Below are 17,765 nucleotides of genomic sequence, written 5' to 3'. Positions count from 1 at the left end.
TCATGCAGGAAATTGAAAATGCTGGTCGATCCCTTCCTTTAGTGTAAAGAACTGACTGTAAACTACATCTTAATGGTTCTTTGTTTCTTAGGTAAATAATTTTCAACAGTATAAGGAAGGGGCGTGACAAACTTGCAGGGAAAGTGGGTAGCTTTGGGACTAAAACGAGTAATGCGCCTCCTATGAGGGACATTTGAGAAGTGTGATGAGACATTCTCCTCTTCTCAAGATGTGACAATTGGGCACCGTGGAGAGGAGAGACTTAAAGGCAGGAACCAGATTAAACTCTCAGTTTTTACAGTCACTTTTCAGAGTAAAACCACACACTAAATAAAAAAAACCCAGGGCAGGATCCTTTCACTTCCAGGTGTGCAAGTACCACTTTCACTTTGGGTTTTGTAACATAATCCCTATGAACAATCACAATTTCTATCACTGAACCATCCAAAATAAATAAATATTGTTATTGTTTGTATTACCGTAGCATCTCAAGGGCCCAGACAAGACCAGGTCTCCTGAGTGCCAGTCCAGTGCCTGATCAATCGGGCCACTATGCCTCTAAAATAAATAGAAAGTTCCCCACCAAATAAATGATCCCCTGGAGGAGAGAGTGGCAGGGTTTGTGTTTTTTCTGCCTGTTGCCCCTACATGGGCTCTTAAGCTCTCTGTTTAAATTTGTAGCAAGGACCCTCTCTTATTTTGTGTTTGTCCAGCACTTGACAAAATGGGCCCCTGATCCTGCCTCAAGCCTATAAACACTACTACAATACAGACAATAAATAATAACAGTGCTCTATGGTACTGCAGCTCCCCATCTGTCTATCTAAACTTTTTTTTATGAGTTCTTTGGGGCAGGAACTGTCTTTCTAGATCCTTGGAAAGAACCCAGTACATTTAAATATAATAATAATTAATAATAATAACTTTCCTTTTCTATCTAGAGCACCTAAGAAGTAGCCCTGTTGCCCATCAAAATGACCTGACAGCCACTCACAGCACCCAGACCAACGCTCGTCCTCACTATGTGGGGATGGCTGGCTGCTGCTAGCCAATGCCTCCATTGCACAGAATATCCTGTAACAACCCAGCAACCTAGGACATCCTGGCTGTCACTCTGTTGCGTCCTGTGGCCATTCACAGATTCACTGCAAGAGCAGTGCTACCATTCAGACCCTCCTGCTGCAAGGGCAAAGCGTCTCCCCACTGGAGCTAAAGGAGAGCCCCCATTAGCTGTTAGCAGAATAAGGCCTATGACACACATTTGAGTAGTGTGGTTCCATACAGTTGACAGCAGGGGTCTCTCTCTCTCTCAGTCTACCTCCCACTTTCCCACTAGGCCCAACTAATATCTCAATTCTAATATCTTATTTCCCTATTTTCCACTGTCCACACACCCAAACAGTTGCTTAGATGGCTATAAGCCACTGGGTCCAATAACAAGAGTTCACTGTGAGTTTTATTCACCAGGCTTTTTCCTCAGGTGTGAGGGCTCCCAGGTTAAAACCAAACCAACCATTGGAAAGGACACAGGCTAAGCTGAGGAAACAGCCCAGCCCTTCAGCTACTGGTTGGAGAATTCAGCCTCCTCTTTCTGTCTCTCCTGAATAATAGGGAACTGTCCTTATGTTCCCTGACTTTCCTCTGAGTCCCTGATTGCACCCCCAGCCCTTGTTATCCCACTACTTACACCTCTGCGAAAGCTGAGCAACGAGATGAGCTCATATAGGATCTCTGCTCCCTGTACCAATAAAGTCTAAATCAGAGAGGGAGAAGACGTACCGGATTCCACTGAATCCTTCCCACCCTCAAGGGGCCAGACCGCTCCTATCCTAGACATTCTAGTGCATATTGTCCTGTCTAATGTTAACTGGCCCAAGATGGAGGGAGGGGGCTGAGATGTACTTTATTATCTGGATTTTTGCCCCCCTTTTTTTCAGTGCCACCCTTTAGGAGTTTTTAAAATATAAGTATTTCCATCAATTCTTCATAAAGTCAATAGGGACAACTTCTAGGCCATGTTCCCAAAGTTAACCCCTCATGGGCCAGGACTCAGTGCTCTTACGCAAAGTTACTCATGATAATATTCTTCCCTAAACCGTTCAGTACGTTCTCCGGAGGGTAGGTCTCATCCATAAGACCATCAATGGCTACTTTGGGGAACTCTGTGGCTTGGAAGAGACTCATTGCCATTAAAAATTAAATGACGAACCTTGTCTAGCTGTGAATAGGAGCGTCCAATGCTGAACGTGTGCTGGATCGTCCCTCTGAAACATGAATCCCACCAGGGGAAGCCCCAGCCAGCTCATTGGCCCCTTTGCAGTAAAGCAGCTGCAGGAAGGAGGTGGGATGGGATGGAGCCATGCGAGAGTTCTAGAGCCAGGAGCAAGTCACAGTGAATGGGGTTACCATGACAATGCCCAGTGTGACAAAGTTCCTCCTCTACCTTGGTGGGTCTTGCACTTATTGGCAGATTTGCTCGCCTTGGAGCTTCACGGCAGCCCTCAGCTTGGCCATTTTTCTGAACCCACAGTCCAGTACGACGACTCCTGTGTCTGACCCCGAGTTGGGAGATTTTGGGGGGAACCCGGGCCCACCCTCTACTCCGGGTTCCAGCCCAGAGCCCTGTGGAATGCAGCTGTCTAGAGTGCCTCCTGGAACAGCTGTGTGACAGCTACAACTCCCTGGGCTACTTCCCCATGGCCTCCTCCCAACACCTTCTTTATTCTCACCATAGGACCTTCCTCCTGGTGTCTGATAATGCTTGTACTCCTCAGTCCTCCAACAGTCCGTGTTCTCACTCTCAGCTCCTAGTGCCTCTTGCTCCCAGCTTCTCACACGTGCACCACAAACTGAAGTGAGCTCCTTTTTAAACCCAGGTGCCCTGATTAGCCTGCCTTAATTTTCTCCAGAAGGTTCCTGATTGTTCCAGGGAAAAGGGACCTACTTAACCTGGGGCTAATATATCTGCCTTCTATTACTCTCCTGTAGCCATCCGGCCCGACCCTGTCACACCAGAGATATGTTCTCAAGGGCCACTGATTATCTGAGGGTCAGACCATCAGAACAGGTTTCTTTGTTAATGAATGCCAGGAGAGGTCCAGAGCCCTAATTTTCAAAGGTGGTCACAGATTTTGGGTATCTCAGTTTTGGGATGAGCAACTTGAGACCCCTGGACCCTGATTTACAGAGGTGCTGAACACCCAAAGCTCCCACTGACTTCAAGTGCACCTCTGAGTGCTCAGTACATCTCCAGGTGTGGTGCAGGGTGTCTCAAGAGGACTCCCAAAACCTGAGGTACCCCAAACCAGAGGCCAAATGTGGCCTAATGTTCTCTTAAAGTGGGCATTGCAAGTGTGAAGGACATGCAGGGATGCCTGGGATAGCCAACTCCTGCAAAGTCACAAGGAGAGGTGCCGGGGAAAGGAGCAAGGGAATGTCTGTCCTAGGCTGATGGGGGACTGGAGGCTTCTTTGAAAACAGGGCCCAAGAGGAAGTAAAGCAGAGAGGAAGAATTGAAACCCATGCACATTCACATCTCTGCTGAGTAACTCAGTAAAGAGAGGCCTATTTGTTGCAAGGGGCAGTATATGGGGAAGATTTGGGGGGCTGAGGTTTCTGTATCTTGGAGTCAGAATAGAAAGATCACACTAATACCTATTGAAGTCTCCCTTCTCTCTATTACCTGTGACAAAGCTCTTCGGGTAACAAACAGAGAATGTCAGACTCCAGGGCATTCAGTCTAGTACCTTCCACTATCAGCAAAGTCACTTAAAAATCGATGACTATACCTGCTCACAAGCAAGACATTACCCCCCATGCACATAGCTTGCCAATGGTGGATACATCCCCATCAGATAGGAGAAAGCCCGATGCCAACTCTGTCCACATATTTATTCAAGTGACACCATCATAGGACCTAATCACATTAGCCACGTCATCAGGGGCTCGTTCACCTGCACATCTACCAATGTAATATATGCCATCATGTGCCAGCAATGCCCCTCTGCCATGTACATTGGCCAAACCGGACAGTCTCTACTCAAAAGAATAAATGGACACAAATCTGACATCAGGAATCATAACATTCAAAAACCAATAGGAGAACACTTCAACCTCTGTGGCCACTCAGTAAAAGATCTAAAGGTGGCAATTTTGCCATAGAAAAGCTTCAAAAACAGACTCCAACGAGAAACTGCTGAGCTTGAATTAATATGCAAACTAGATACCATTAAGTTGGGTTTGAATAGATACTGGGAGTGGCTGGGTCATTACACATATTGAATCTATTTCCTTAAGTTAAGTATCCTCACACCTTCTTGTCAACTTTCTGAATGGGCCATCCTGATTACCACTACAAAAGTTTTTTTCTCCTGCTGATAATAGCTCATCTTAACTATTTAGCCTCCCACAGTTTGTATGGTAATTTCCAACTTATCTGTATGTGTATATATATATCTGTCTTACTATATGTCCCATTCTGTGCATCCGGTGAAGTGAGCTGTAGCTCACGAAAGCTTATGCTCTAATAAATGTGTTAGTCTCTAAGGTGCCACAAGTCCTCCTGTTCTTTTTGTGTGGAGATGACATTCTCACTAGATGCAAGTACTGTTAGCCAGTGTGGAAGAGCACTCTGTGCTATTGTTTAGTTAGTGGTGCTGAGGCTGGGTATGTTACTTACACCTAGTGCATGCTACTAATTTCAGTGGGACCTGAGGGTGCTCAGATCCTTGCAGGAGTGTGCACAGCGCCTTGCAAGATCAGATCTTTAGTCCATCCTTATAAATCTGTCTCCCCAGACCTCTGATCATTTTTGTTGTGTTCTTACATATTTGCTGCATTTTGTCAATAGCTTTCCAGCAACAAGGTACCCAGAAACTAAAGTTATAATCCAGTTGTGGTGTCAGCTGAGCTGTTTAGAGAGGAACTATTGTCTTACATATACGTGATGGATGGTATCCTCTCGCACTGAGGATACCTCTCCCGGAGAGGGAAACCCTGTTAGCAGGAAGAGACAGGTAATAGTAATGAGGGATTCAATTATTAGAAATATCAATAAATGGTGATGACCAGGAGAAATGCATGGTGACTTGCCTGCCGGCTGCAAAGGTTGCGGACCTCTCGAGACATCTGGGCAGATTTATGCATAGGCGCTGACTCCATGGGTTTCAGAGTAACAGCCGTGTTAGTCTGTATTCGCAAAAAGAAAAGGAGGACTTGTGGCACCTTAGAGACTAACCAATTTATTTGAGCATGAGCTTTCATGAGCTACAGCTCACTTCATCGGATGCATCGACTCCATGGGTGCTCCGGTGCTTAGCACCTACTGGCAGTCAGCTCCCCCCATCCCCTCCCCCCAGCGTCTCCTGCCCGCCGGCGGCCCCACCAATCAACATCCCCTCCCTCCCAGCACCTCCCGCCTGCCGCAATCAGCTATTTTGCTGTGTGCAGGATCTCTGGGAGGGAGGGGGAGGAGCGGGGAGGGGGCGGAACTGGGCCGGAAGAGGCCAGGAAGAGGTGGGGCGGGAAAAGGCAGGATGGGGGTCGGGGCTTGGGGGAAGGGGGAGGGTGGGGGCGGGGCCTGGAGCAGAGAAAGGGGTTGAGCACCCCCCAGGCCCAGAGGAAGCCGGCGCCTATGTATTTATGTACAGTGCTGGGAAGAAGCTGGTGGTCATGGTACACGTAGGTACCCTTGTCATAGGGAAAGGTAGGAGAGAGGACTTGGAGGCCAAATTTAGACTGCTAGGTAAGAGATTAAGGCCAGGACCTCCATGATAGCATCTCTGAAAAACTTTCAATTCCACCTGCAGAGTGAGTAAGACAGGCAGAACTGCAGGGTCTCAATGCGTGTTCTAAAGAGGGGTTTAGATTTATTAGGTACTGACAAACCTTTCGGGAAAGTAGGAGCCTATACAGGAAGGATGGACTCCACCTAAACCAAAACAAAACCAGATTGCTGGCATGTAAAATTAAAAGGTCAGAGAGGAGATTTTAAACTAAGGGCTGGGGGAAAGCTGGCTGGTGCAGAGGAGCACATGGTTCAGACAGACACATCTCTTAGGGGAGGATTTATAAACGGGGATACTCTATATTCTAGTAAAGAGGAGAGGATAGAAATTGATAAAGTACAGGTAGGAACTGAAGAGAAACAGTCACACAAAAGAGAGTCCCATTCATCACATGAAGGCAGACAGCTAAATATTGACAAATTTTATAAGTACTTCTATACAAATGCAAGAAATCTAAATAGTAAGATGGGCGAGCTTGAGTGCCTTGTATTAAATGAGGATATTGATATAATAGGCATCACGGAAACTTGGTGGAATGATGATAATCAATGGGACGCAGTAATACCACGGTACAAAATATATGAGTGACAGAGTAGGTTGAGCTGGGGGGAGGGAGGGGATTGCCCTATATATGAAAGAAAGCATAAAGTCAAATATGGTACAAATCTTAAATGAATCAAATGATACAATAGACTCTCTCTGGATAGAAAGTCTGTGCTTGAATAATAAGAGTACAGCAGTGGGAAAATAATACTGACTGCAAAATGCTCAGGGAGATTAGATAGGCTACAAAAACAGAAAACCCAGTAATAATGGGGTCATTTCAACTATCCCCATATTGACTGGGAACATGTCACCTTGGGATGGCATGCAGGTATAAAATGTCTAGACACCATGAATGACTACTGTCATGCTGCCAAACCAGCAGTCAAGTTAGGATCAGCAGGCCAAATAACCTGTGTATGAACCTTAAAGGCTTGACAAGAGGCACTGCAATTGTAATCGGGCCAATTCACTTGTGAGTGGGCATCAAAGAGATGCTAAAAGGGGTTAATACGCTAGGCCCATTCATTTGCCTTGATAAGAAATCGAGGAAGAACTCTGTGTATGTTTATGTCTGTCTATATCCTCAAAAAAGAAAAGGAGTACTTGTGGCACCTTAGAGACTAACACATTTATTTGAGCATTAGCTTTCGTGAGCTGTAGCTGTGGAAGTGAGCTGTAGCTCACGAAAGCTTATGCTCAAATAAATTGGTTAGTCTCTAAGGTGCCACAAGTACTCCTTTTCTTTTTGTGAATACAGGCTAACACGGCTGCTACTCTGAAACCTGTCTACATCCTGTAACTCTAATTAACCTTAAGATCAAAGATGTGTATATACTGCATGAATCTAATGAATATTACCTATATTGTCTTCAGCTTATCTGTCCCTGTTATAATAAATGACCAGCAATTGCCTTATGCAAATCAGTGTAGTTGGATTATGCATAGGTATGTGTATGCATAGGTCAGGAGGAAATAGAATGTTAACTTCAAAGGGTGGGTTGTTGTGGGCTCAACAATGAGGAATCTTCAGACACATGCTGTGCTCAAAACACTTGACAGTCTGTTTCAGCTGTAAAAGAAAAAACCTCCAGCAGGATCCTGCCATCTCTGATCTGCTGAACTTTAAAAGGGAAGGTTTGAACCATTGGACACCGATCCCCAAGGAATTACTTGGGATGCCCTGAAAAATTCATAGAAGGACTCCAACAGACTCCACATCTAAGCTAGCATTTGGACTCCAATCTTTTGGATGAACCAGAGATTTATTACAAACTGGCAGATTGAACCACACTGCTATCATCCTGATCTACAGACTCTGACATCAGCTGTAATGGACGTGATTCATTTTAACCTCTTAATAATGTTCTTCCTTTTTTTTATATTAATAAAAAATTAATTAGTTTTAGTTACTAAAGGGTTGGCTACCAGTGTGGTGTTTGGGTAAGATCTGAAGTATATTTTGACCTTGGTTATGTGTCTGGTTCTTTGTTACTGGAAGAACCTAATATATGTGATTATTGGTTTTAAAAATAATTTATCACAGAAGTCTGGTTTGTCTATGAGGGGCTAGAGAGCTTGAAGGGGACGGTCTGTGGCTTCATAATAACTAATATAGTATTTTGAAAGCACTTATTTGTTATTGACTTGGTGAAATTTTATGAGAGAATGTACCACAAGTATGGGGAATGTGCCCTGTTTCCTGGCAGTCTGACCTGAGATTGGTGCTCTGAGCTGTGTCCCATACCAGGCAAAGTGACAACTGCTTCTTGAAGCAGCTAGTCCTGGAAACCACAATGGAAGAGGCAGTTCTTGATTTAGTCCTAAGTGACACACAGGATCTGGTCCAAGAGGTGAATATAGCTGGACAGCTCGGTAATAGTGACTATAATGTAATTAAAGTTAACATACTTGTAGGGGGGGAAATATCAAAGAAACCAATCACCATAGCATTTAACTTCAAAAGGGGGATCTACACAAAAATGAGGAGAAATTAAAAGGAACAGTCATAGGAGTGAAATGCCTGCATGCTATATGGAAACTTCTGTAAAACACCATAATAGAGGCTCAAATTAAATGTATACCCCAAATTAAAAAAAAACAAAAACAGTAAGAGGACCAAAAAATGACACCATGGCTAAACAACAGATTAAAAGAGGCGGTTAGAGACAAAAAGAGATCTTTTAAAAATTGGAAGTCAAATCCTACTGAGGAAAATAGAAAGGATCATAAACTCTGGCAAGTCAAATGTAAAAGTATAATAGGCAAACCAAAAAAGAATTTGAAGTGCAACTAGCAAAAGACAAAAACTAACAGCAGGTGTTTTTTTTAAGGACATCAGAAGTAGGAAGGCTACAAACAATCCATGAGGCCACTGGATGATCCAGATGCTAAAGGAGCACTCAAGGAAGAAAAGGCCATTGTGGAGAACCTAAATGAATTCTTTGCATCAGTCTTCACTGCAAAGGATGTGAGTTTGATTCCCACACCTTCACCAGTCTTTTTCGGTAATAAATCTGAGGAACTGTCCCAGATTGAGGTGTCATTAGAGGAGATATTGGAAGAAATTAAACTGTAATAAGTCACCAGGACAAGATGGTTCATATCTGAAGGAACTCAGATATGAAAATGCAGAACTACTAACTGTGGTTTGTAACCTAATGCTTAAATCAGCTTCTATATCAAATGACTGGAGGATAACTAATGTGACAGCAATTTTTAAAACAGGCTCCAGAGGCAGTCCTGGCAATTACAGGCTGGTAAGGCTAACCTCCCTACCAGGCAAATTGGTTGAAACTATAGTAAAGAACAGAATTATCAGATCTCCCCACTGTATTTTCCACTGCATGCATCTGATGAAGTGAGCTGTAGCTCACGAAAGCTTATGCTCAAATAAATCTGTTAGACTCTAAGGTGCCACAAGTCCTCCTTTTCTTTTTGCGATACAGACTAACACGGCTGCTACTCTGAAACCTGTCATAGATGAAAATGATTTGCTGGGGGAAGTGTCAACATGGCTTTTATAAATGGTAAGGCATGATTTCCCATCTATTAGAATTCTTTGAGGGGGTCAACAAACATGTGGACAAGGGTGATCCAGTGAGTATAGTGTACTTGGACTTTTAGAAAACCTTTGCCAAGGCCCTCACCAAAGGCTGTTAAGCAAAGCAAGCAGTCATGAGGTAAGAGGGAAGGTCCTCTCTTGGATCAGTAACTGGTTAAAAGACAGAAAACAAAGGGTGGGAATAAATGTTCAGTTTTCAGAATGTAGAGAAGTAAATAGCGGTGTCCCCCAGTGTCCTGTACTGGAACCAGTGCTATTCAACATATTCATAAATGATTTGGAGAAAGGGATAAACAGTGAGCTGACAAAGTTTGCAGATGATACAAAATTACTGAAGATAGTTTAGTCTGAAGCAGACTGCGAAGAGTTGCAAAGGGATCTCACAAAACTGAGTAACTGGTCAATAAAATTGCAAATGAAATCCAATGATGATAAATGCGAAGTAATGCACATTGGAAAACATAATCTCAACTGTACATACAAAATAATGAGGTCTAAATGGAATAATTGTTGATAATTCTCTGAAAACATCTGATCGATGTGCAGGGGCAGTCAAAAAAGCTAAGAGAAAGTTAGGAACCATTAAGAAAGGGATAGGTAATAAGACATGAAATATCATAATATCACTATATAATCCATGGTACATCTACACCTTGAATACTGCATGCAGTTCTGGTCGCCCCGTTGCAAAAAAAGAGATATTAGAAATGGAAAAGGTACAGAGAAAGGCAACAAGAATAATTAAGGGTATGAAGCAGTATCCATATGAAGAGAGTTTCAAAAGACTGGGACAGTTCAGCTTGGAAAAGAGACGACTAAGGGGGGATATGACAGGGGGCTATATAATCATAAATAGGGTGGAGAAAGTGAATAAAGAAGCGTTGTTTACCCTTTCACTTAACATAAGAACTAAAAAAGGAGTACTTGTGGCACCTTAGAGACTAACCAATTTATTTGAGCATAAGCTTTCGTGAGCTACAGCTCACTTCATCGGATGCATACTGTGGAAAATACAGAAGATGTTTTTATACACACAAACCATGAAAAAATGGGTGTTTATCACTACAAAAGGTTTTCTCTCCCCCCACCCCACTCTCCTGCTGGTAATAACTTATCTAAAATGATCACTCTCCTTACAATGTGTATGATAATCAAGGTGGGCCATTTCCAGCACAAATCCAGGGTTTAACAAGAATGGCCCACCTTCATTATCATACACAATGTAAGGAGAGTGATCACTTTAGATAAGCTATTACCAACAGGACAGTGGGTTTGTGGCGGGGGGGGGGGGGAGAAAACCTGGATTTGTGCTGGAAATGGCCCAACTTGATTATCATACACATTGTAAGGAGAATGATCACTTTAGATAAGCTATTACCAGCAGGAGAGTGGGGTGGGGGGAGAGAAAACCTTTTGTAGTGATAAACACCCATTTTTTCATGGTTTGTGTGTATAAAAACATCTTCTGTATTTTCCACAGTATGCATCCGATGAAGTGAGCTGTAGCTCACGAAAGCTTATGCTCAAATAAATTGGTTAGTCTCTAAGGTGCCACAAGCCCTCCTTTTCTTTTTGCGAATACAGACTAACACGGCTGTTACTCTGAAACCTGTCATAAGAACTAGGGATCACCCAATGACATTAACAGGCAGCAGGTTTAAAACAAACAGAAGGAAGTATTTTTTCACACAACGTACAGTCAGCCTGTGGAACTCGTTGCTAAGGGATGTTGTGAAAGCCAAAAGTATAAATGGGTTCAAAAAAGAATTAGGTAAGTTCATGGAGGATAGGGTCCATAAGTGGCTATTAGCCAAGATGGTCAGGGATGCAACCCCATGTGCTGGGTCTCCTGAAGATTATGACTTTCATTCAGTCCCAGCTTCTGTCCTCATCAATGTTTGCAACTCCTCCTCATTTGCTTTCATCATAGAATTTCATGAACATGCTTTTGACTTTTTCTTCCAGCTCATCAATGTAGATGTTAAATATGAGTGACGGGGGCTAGCAGCAACCACAATGCAGCATTCAACCTGGGACAGAGAAGAATTCTTGTGAACTGTTTTATCTCCCAGGACCACACTTGCTATATTCAGACCAATAAGCAGCTGTGCACAGAGGGTTCTTTTTTGCTGAGCTGCTTGACATTAAGGGTATGTCTACGCTAGCATTTTTGTCGGTAAAACTTTTGTCGGTTGGGATGTGAAAAAAACACCCCCCTGACAGACATAAGTTTAATCAACGAAAGTGCTGGTGTGGACACCGCTGTGTCGGCAAGAGAGCCCCTCCTGCCGACGTAGCTAACGCCGCTCGTTGGGGGTGCTTTAATTATGCCGGCGGGAGAGCTGTCTCCCGCCGGCAGAGAGCGGCTGCATGGGAGACCTTGCAGCGGCACAGCTGTCGTGGCATAGCTGTACTGCTGTAAGGTCCGTAGTGTAGACATAGCCTAAGTGCCCTTTAATTCGGGGTAAGAGGCTTTCCAGGTTTCCTAGATTCATTCCTGCCCTCTTCTCTCTGCTTCCTCCCTCGCTTCCCAGTGTTGCCGTGCACGTTAATCAGGAAAAACCCAGTCAGTGCTTGGAGGAGGGGTCGCTGCAGAAAACCCCAGGTGCTGCCCGGAGCAGTGAAGTTGGTGGAAATCCTCGCAGCGAGTCAGTACGGAATGACCAGCTCCCAGAGAGTGCTGTGCTCCAGGAAGGGCCGTCTTGTGGCTGAGAGGTAAAACTGTGGCTCTGACCATTTAGGTCATTAAAGAGCCAATGATCGTTAAAGCCTAGAGTTCTACCATTTATCTTGGCAAGCCCTGATCTGTAATGCGGAGGCCCGGCCTGCACAAACTGCAGGTTTCACGATGCAAATCCAAGGGCTGCAAGGTTTTCCGGGCAGAGTCGGCTCCCACCTGCGGCACATGGAGTGCTCGCAGCCAGTGGTTCCTCTTCTCCTCCCTACACTTGGAGGAGAGAATGTGGGAGGCTGCTCTGGGCTGTGTCATTCCCCAGCACTCCCAACGAGATTCACCCCCACCAAACCCTCCCCATGCTCCCTCTTCCCCCTATAGCCCCCACACCCACCAGATCCTGCCAACATCTCGTTCTCCTCTGTATCCCTTTCACCTCCTTCCACCTCAGCCCCCCCAAAACCTTCCAGCTGCCTCTGGCCCTTTCCAACTCTGAGGGGTTGTGGGAGAGAACCTCCTTCTGCACCTTCTCACCCACCGTGGCTCTCAGAGCACTGAGGTAAAGGGAGTCAGGTGAGAAAAGTCACCTGTCAGGGCAATACTTGGCAGTTCCCTCCAGGATGATAAGCCTTGTTCCAGTGTTCCTCCAGTCTGGATGCCATCCCCTCCCCGTCTCTCACCACCACCCCACTTCCATGCCTCTCCGTGCAGCCCCAGTTTTACTATTTCTTTCTTTAGACTGAAATAATAACAAAAAGACACTTCTACAGGAGACCTAGACACCCTGACCCTTGATTAATCTTACTACACCATGCATAGCACAGCCAGCAGCATTGAAAGGCCTTGCCTGTATTTCCATGCCACCAGTGCAAATGTTATTGCAATTCATTGTGTCTTTGTAGTCAAAGTCCATCAGGTTCCCCCTATGATGCCCCACAAACTTCATCCTCCATCCCCTAGGCACTGACTCCCTGAGTGCTCCGGGGCTCAAGCACCCACTGACAAAAAAAGGGGTGCTCAGCACCCACAAGCCACAATGGGTTTTTTTTATGGAATAAATGTTATTAAAGAAGTCCGTTGGAAGTTACTTTGCCTTAAACCGACATTTTGCAATGGCACCAGTAGGTGGCAGGAACACTTACATGGCACACAGTGAAACTGGAAGGCAGAATTACTAGACTAATATTAGGGCAACCATATTTTCCCAAAGGAAAAACAGGACACAGCATGGGGACAGCTTGAGGCCTCCTGTCCCCGCATGCAACCACCCCCCAGCCCTGCCTCCTGCCATGAGGCCGGCAGGAGCCCCCCACCCCCACCCCACCCGTGCACAGGGCCAGGCTGAGGTCTCCTGCCGCCTGCCCATGCATGGAGCCGGCGTGAAGACCCCCACGGCACAGGACCAGCCCAAGCTCCCCTTTCCCCCCTGCCACGTGGGACCAACCCGAGACCTCCCCTTCCCGTGTGCAGGGCCAGCCCAAGGCCCCCCTCTACCCACTGCACATGGGACCAGACCAAGACCCCCTGACCCCACCCCCGATCCACTCTCCAGAACCCTCACTCCTGCGCAGGACTGGAGTTGCCCCTTGCCCCCCACCCCTGCACATTCCTCCGTGCCCCACTAGGGGTCGCACCCTACTTTTCTGGCAAACTGGGCATTTGTCCAAATCGCCAGTTTTGCCAAAAAAGTCGGGATCGCTGGGACAGGGCTTAAAAAAGGGACTGTCCTGGCCGAGACAGGATGTATGGTTCCCCCTAACTAGCATATGGCAATACACAGTTAGGTAATGGAAGTGAGTATGGCCAGGCTGAAAGATGGATACATTTGTGTTCAAAATCAACCGTGGAAAATCTTCAGGAACCTCATGTGCTTCAGCAAATACAAGAGAATCTGCCGCAACAGTCGACGATCCGACCACTGGAACTGCTACCCTTAGTTTTGATACCAGCGAGAGCAAACAAAACACAAAAGAAAAACGAGGCAAAGGAAACTACACCATGACATGTTCTTGGACATAGCTGTATAGAAAAATGTAACAGTCTCCAGTGTCTGAAGGGAATGAACATTTGCGCATTATACTTTAAAAGTACTGAAAATTTATAAGAATCCTTCTCACTCTGCCTGTATCATCCTGCACTGTGGAACGCTCATTCTGCAAACTCAGAAGACTTAAAAATTATCTCCGGTCATCAATGGGACAAACGCGACTGAATAATGTAGCTGTCCTTAACGTGCATCAATACCCTACCAGGGAACTAGATGTAAATAAGATTGCTGACAGTTTCATCCAGAAAGCTACAGAGAGACGTAACATCGTTAAACTGTGAGGCTAGTGAAGACAGCTTGTAGGTGAGTGCAATGATTTTAATATGCTGTAATTCATGATAATGTAATTATATAGTTGGTCACTATTTTAATAATGATTAAATAGTTAAGATACCAATGATAGACTCATATTCAATAACTAGAATATAGAAGAAGTGTATAAATATGCTGAAAATAGCCTCCCCCCAAAACTGGCAGAGGCCCCCCCCCACCTCTTCGAAAGCACCCATCCACAAAAACCAAAGTCAGACTCTCCAGATGTAAGAACTGTGTGGACAGCAGCATGTCCCATGCTGCTTCCCAGCCCGTCTTGCCCTCATCCCTCCAGAGGGAAGCAGGTGCTTCCTGCCTCTAGATGTCACTCTCCACCATCTTTTCTTTCTCTCCTTCTATTTTTCTTTCTCCAAGATCCTGCAATTTTTTTTTTTTTAAATTCCTTTCTGATCTCTTTCCGGCCATGTGCGATTGCAGTTTCCTCTGGGCGTCCATTTCACCAGCCTGAAATTAATCAGCAGAGAGAGGGAGAGAGGGAAAAGGGGGGAGCACCCCCCCCCTTGTCATCTTGATCCCCAAGCAGAAGCAGAGCAGCAGCCCCCAGGAATTCACACCAGTACTCCCTCGCCAGGATCTGCAGGCGGAGGGGAGAACTGCAACCCCCGGGCTTCCTGACTGTGATCTGCTGGAGCAGGGGGAACCCCACATCCTCCAGATTCCCCGCCAGAAATCTAGTGGACCAACCCCTCTTCATTCCTCCCCAGGATCCGCAGGAAAAGCCATCAGGAGGCCGCCTGTCCCTCCTCCACTCCAGCCCTCCCCTCCCCCAGTTTGGAGGAGGTTGCTCCTTGCTGGCTGAGGGGGAATTCTCTGGATCTGGCTGGACAGCCTTTTTTACTTTGCACCATCTGGGCTTCTTTCCTCCATCTCTTCCACAGCTGACAGTAAAACCCAGCCTCGCCGAGCTCTCCAAGGGGCTTTTCCTCCATGCCACCCTGCAGCACCAACAGCTCCAGCTCCCATGCGTGGATTGTGTGGGTTTTGTGTGTGTAAAGGGGCTGCTGTAATTTCAGCCTCCTGGACCTGCCCTGGTTGGATTATTTTTTATAGCTCTGATTTGAAAAGCAGCCATCAAGCCTTCCTGCCTGCCTGATCTTTGACTGCTGCAGCTGCAGCTGTATGATAGCAGGGAAGCCTCATTCCTGGGTTGCAGAGAGAGAAGGTTGCAGGATCCTTCAATCCCACCCCCTTCCTCTTTCCACAGCTCTGAGGAGAGTCCTGGCTCTTTGCAGCATATGTGGTGGAAGCCAGCACTAGCAGCCACTGCAGCAAAGGAAGCCCTTGTCTCGGGTGATTTGGGGGAAAGGAATTGAAAATAAGAGGGTAGATTTTGTTTCTGAGGGTCTTGGCTTCATTTCCCAAAGGCTCGTTCCTTTCATGCATGACACAGATCCTGCTCTGTGATTCCTCCAGGCGATGGCCATGCAGTAAAGATGTCAGTGTCCAGGGTGAACAGTGTCAATGGGTTTTTGGAGGACTCCAGGATGGAGGTTGGGGACATGGGGAGGATCCTCAGGAGTTTGGAAATTGGGACCGTGCTGACCTTGTTCTACCAAAAAAAGTCCCAGAGGCCAGAGAGGAGGACGTTTCAGGTGAAGCTGGAGACCAGGCAGATCATTTGGAGCCGGACGCCTGAGAAAGTGGAAGGAGACAGTGAGTATATTCCGCATCGCGGCGTGAACCAAGAAAATGTCTGTCTCTAAAGCTGACAAATGCCTCTCACTAGGGGAGCTGGGCTTGGTGCAGCTCAGTCCAAGATTGCAGGAACATCCAAGCTGACTGCGCTGGCTTGTAAATCTCTGTGGGGAGGCAGCCTGGCCTAGTGGGTTGGGAACCTGGGAACTCCCCTATTCTAGTTCTGGCTGGGCTGGGCCAGTGACTTGCTGCATGGCTGTGGGCCAGTCTCTAGATCCGAGCCTGTAAAATGGGGGTGGTGGCTGCTGAGAGGGTTCACGGGTTAACCGTAGTAAAGCTCTTTGAACAGGGCTATTCGTGTGTTGTGTTTTATCCATCGCCGTGGTGATGGCGGTTTAATGATCGGTCGCAGCACCTTTATTCTGGGGAATGGTACTAACTTTACTGGAGGTCTCAACCATGTGCCCAGGGATCGTTTCGCTAGCCGCAGAGGAAAGCAACCTCTGGAGCGGAATGTGGCATCTGTTTCGCCGCAACAGCCAGGGAAGAAGAACGCAGCATGGAAGTGCAGGCGGGTTTAGATCAGGAGCGTGGAAGTGCAGGGGATTTAGATCAGGAGCGTGGAAGTGCAGGGGGATTTAGATCAGCAGCGTGGACGTGCAGGCGGGTTTAGATCAGGAGCGTGGAAGTGCAGGGGATTTAGATCAGGAGCGTGGAAGTGCAGGGGGATTTAGATCAGGAGCATGGAAGTGCAGGGGATTTAGATCAGCAGCGTGGAAGTGCAGGGGGATTTAGATCAGGAGCATGGAAGTGCAGGGGGGTTTAGATCAGGAGCGTGGAAGTGCAGGGGGGTTTAGATCAGGAGCGTGGAAGTGCAGGGGATTTAGATCAGGAGCGTGGAAGTGCAGGGGGATTTAGATCAGGAGCTTGGAAGTGCAGGGGATTTAGATCAGGAGCGTGGAAGTGCAGGGGATTTAGATCAGCAGCGTGGAAGTGCAGGGGATTTAGATCAGGAGCGTGGAAGTGCAGGCGGGTTTAGATCAGGAGCATGGAAGTGCAGGGGGATTTAGATCAGCAGCATGGAAGTGCAGGGGGATTTAGATCAGGAGCGTGGAAGTGCAGGGGATTTAGATCAGGAGCGTGGAAGTGCAGGGGGATTTAGATCAGCAGCATGGAAGTGCAGGCGGGTTTAGATCAGGAGCGTGGAAGTGCAGGGGGGTTTAGATCAGCAGCATGGAAGTGCAGGGGATTTAGATCAGGAGCGTGGAAGTGCAGGGGATTTAGATCAGGAGCGTGGAAGTGCAGGGGGTTTAGATCAGGAGCGTGGAAGTGCAGGGGATTTAGATCAGGAGCATGGAAGTGCAGGGGATTTAGATCAGCAGCATGGAAGTGCAGGGGATTTAGATCAGGAGCATGGAAGTGCAGGGGGATTTAGATCAGGAGCATGGAAGTTCAGGGGATTTAGATCAGGAGCATGGAAGTGCAGGGGGATTTAGATCAGGAGCGTGGAAGTGCAGGGGATTTAGATCAGGAGCGTGGAAGTGCAGGGGATTTAGATCAGCAGCATGGAAGTGCAGGGGATTTAGATCAGGAGCATGGAAGTGCAGGGGGATTTAGATCAGGAGCATGGAAGTTCAGGGGATTTAGATCAGGAGCATGGAAGTGCAGGGGGATTTAGATCAG

At 46.5% G+C, this 17,765-nt stretch overlaps 1 protein-coding gene across 1 annotated transcript in view; it reads left to right on the top strand.

The window, feature by feature from the left end:
• Positions 1–14,643: 14,643 nt before the first annotated feature.
• Positions 14,644–17,765, top strand: part of LOC102946940 (1-phosphatidylinositol 4,5-bisphosphate phosphodiesterase gamma-1) — an 87,306-nt gene continuing 84,184 nt past the window's right edge. Inside the window, exon 1 of the mRNA XM_037891894.2 lies at positions 14,644–16,100. Coding sequence (XP_037747822.1) covers positions 15,881–16,100 — 220 coding nt within the window. The 5' untranslated portion in view covers positions 14,644–15,880. The remainder of the gene's footprint in view (positions 16,101–17,765) is intronic.

Source organism: Chelonia mydas, chromosome 2 (genome assembly GCF_015237465.2).
Source record: "Chelonia mydas isolate rCheMyd1 chromosome 2, rCheMyd1.pri.v2, whole genome shotgun sequence".
In the NCBI taxonomy this organism is placed as follows: domain Eukaryota; kingdom Metazoa; phylum Chordata; order Testudines; family Cheloniidae; genus Chelonia; species Chelonia mydas.
Note: the sequence above shows the minus strand (reverse complement) of the source record. Positions and strands in the feature narration are given on the sequence as shown.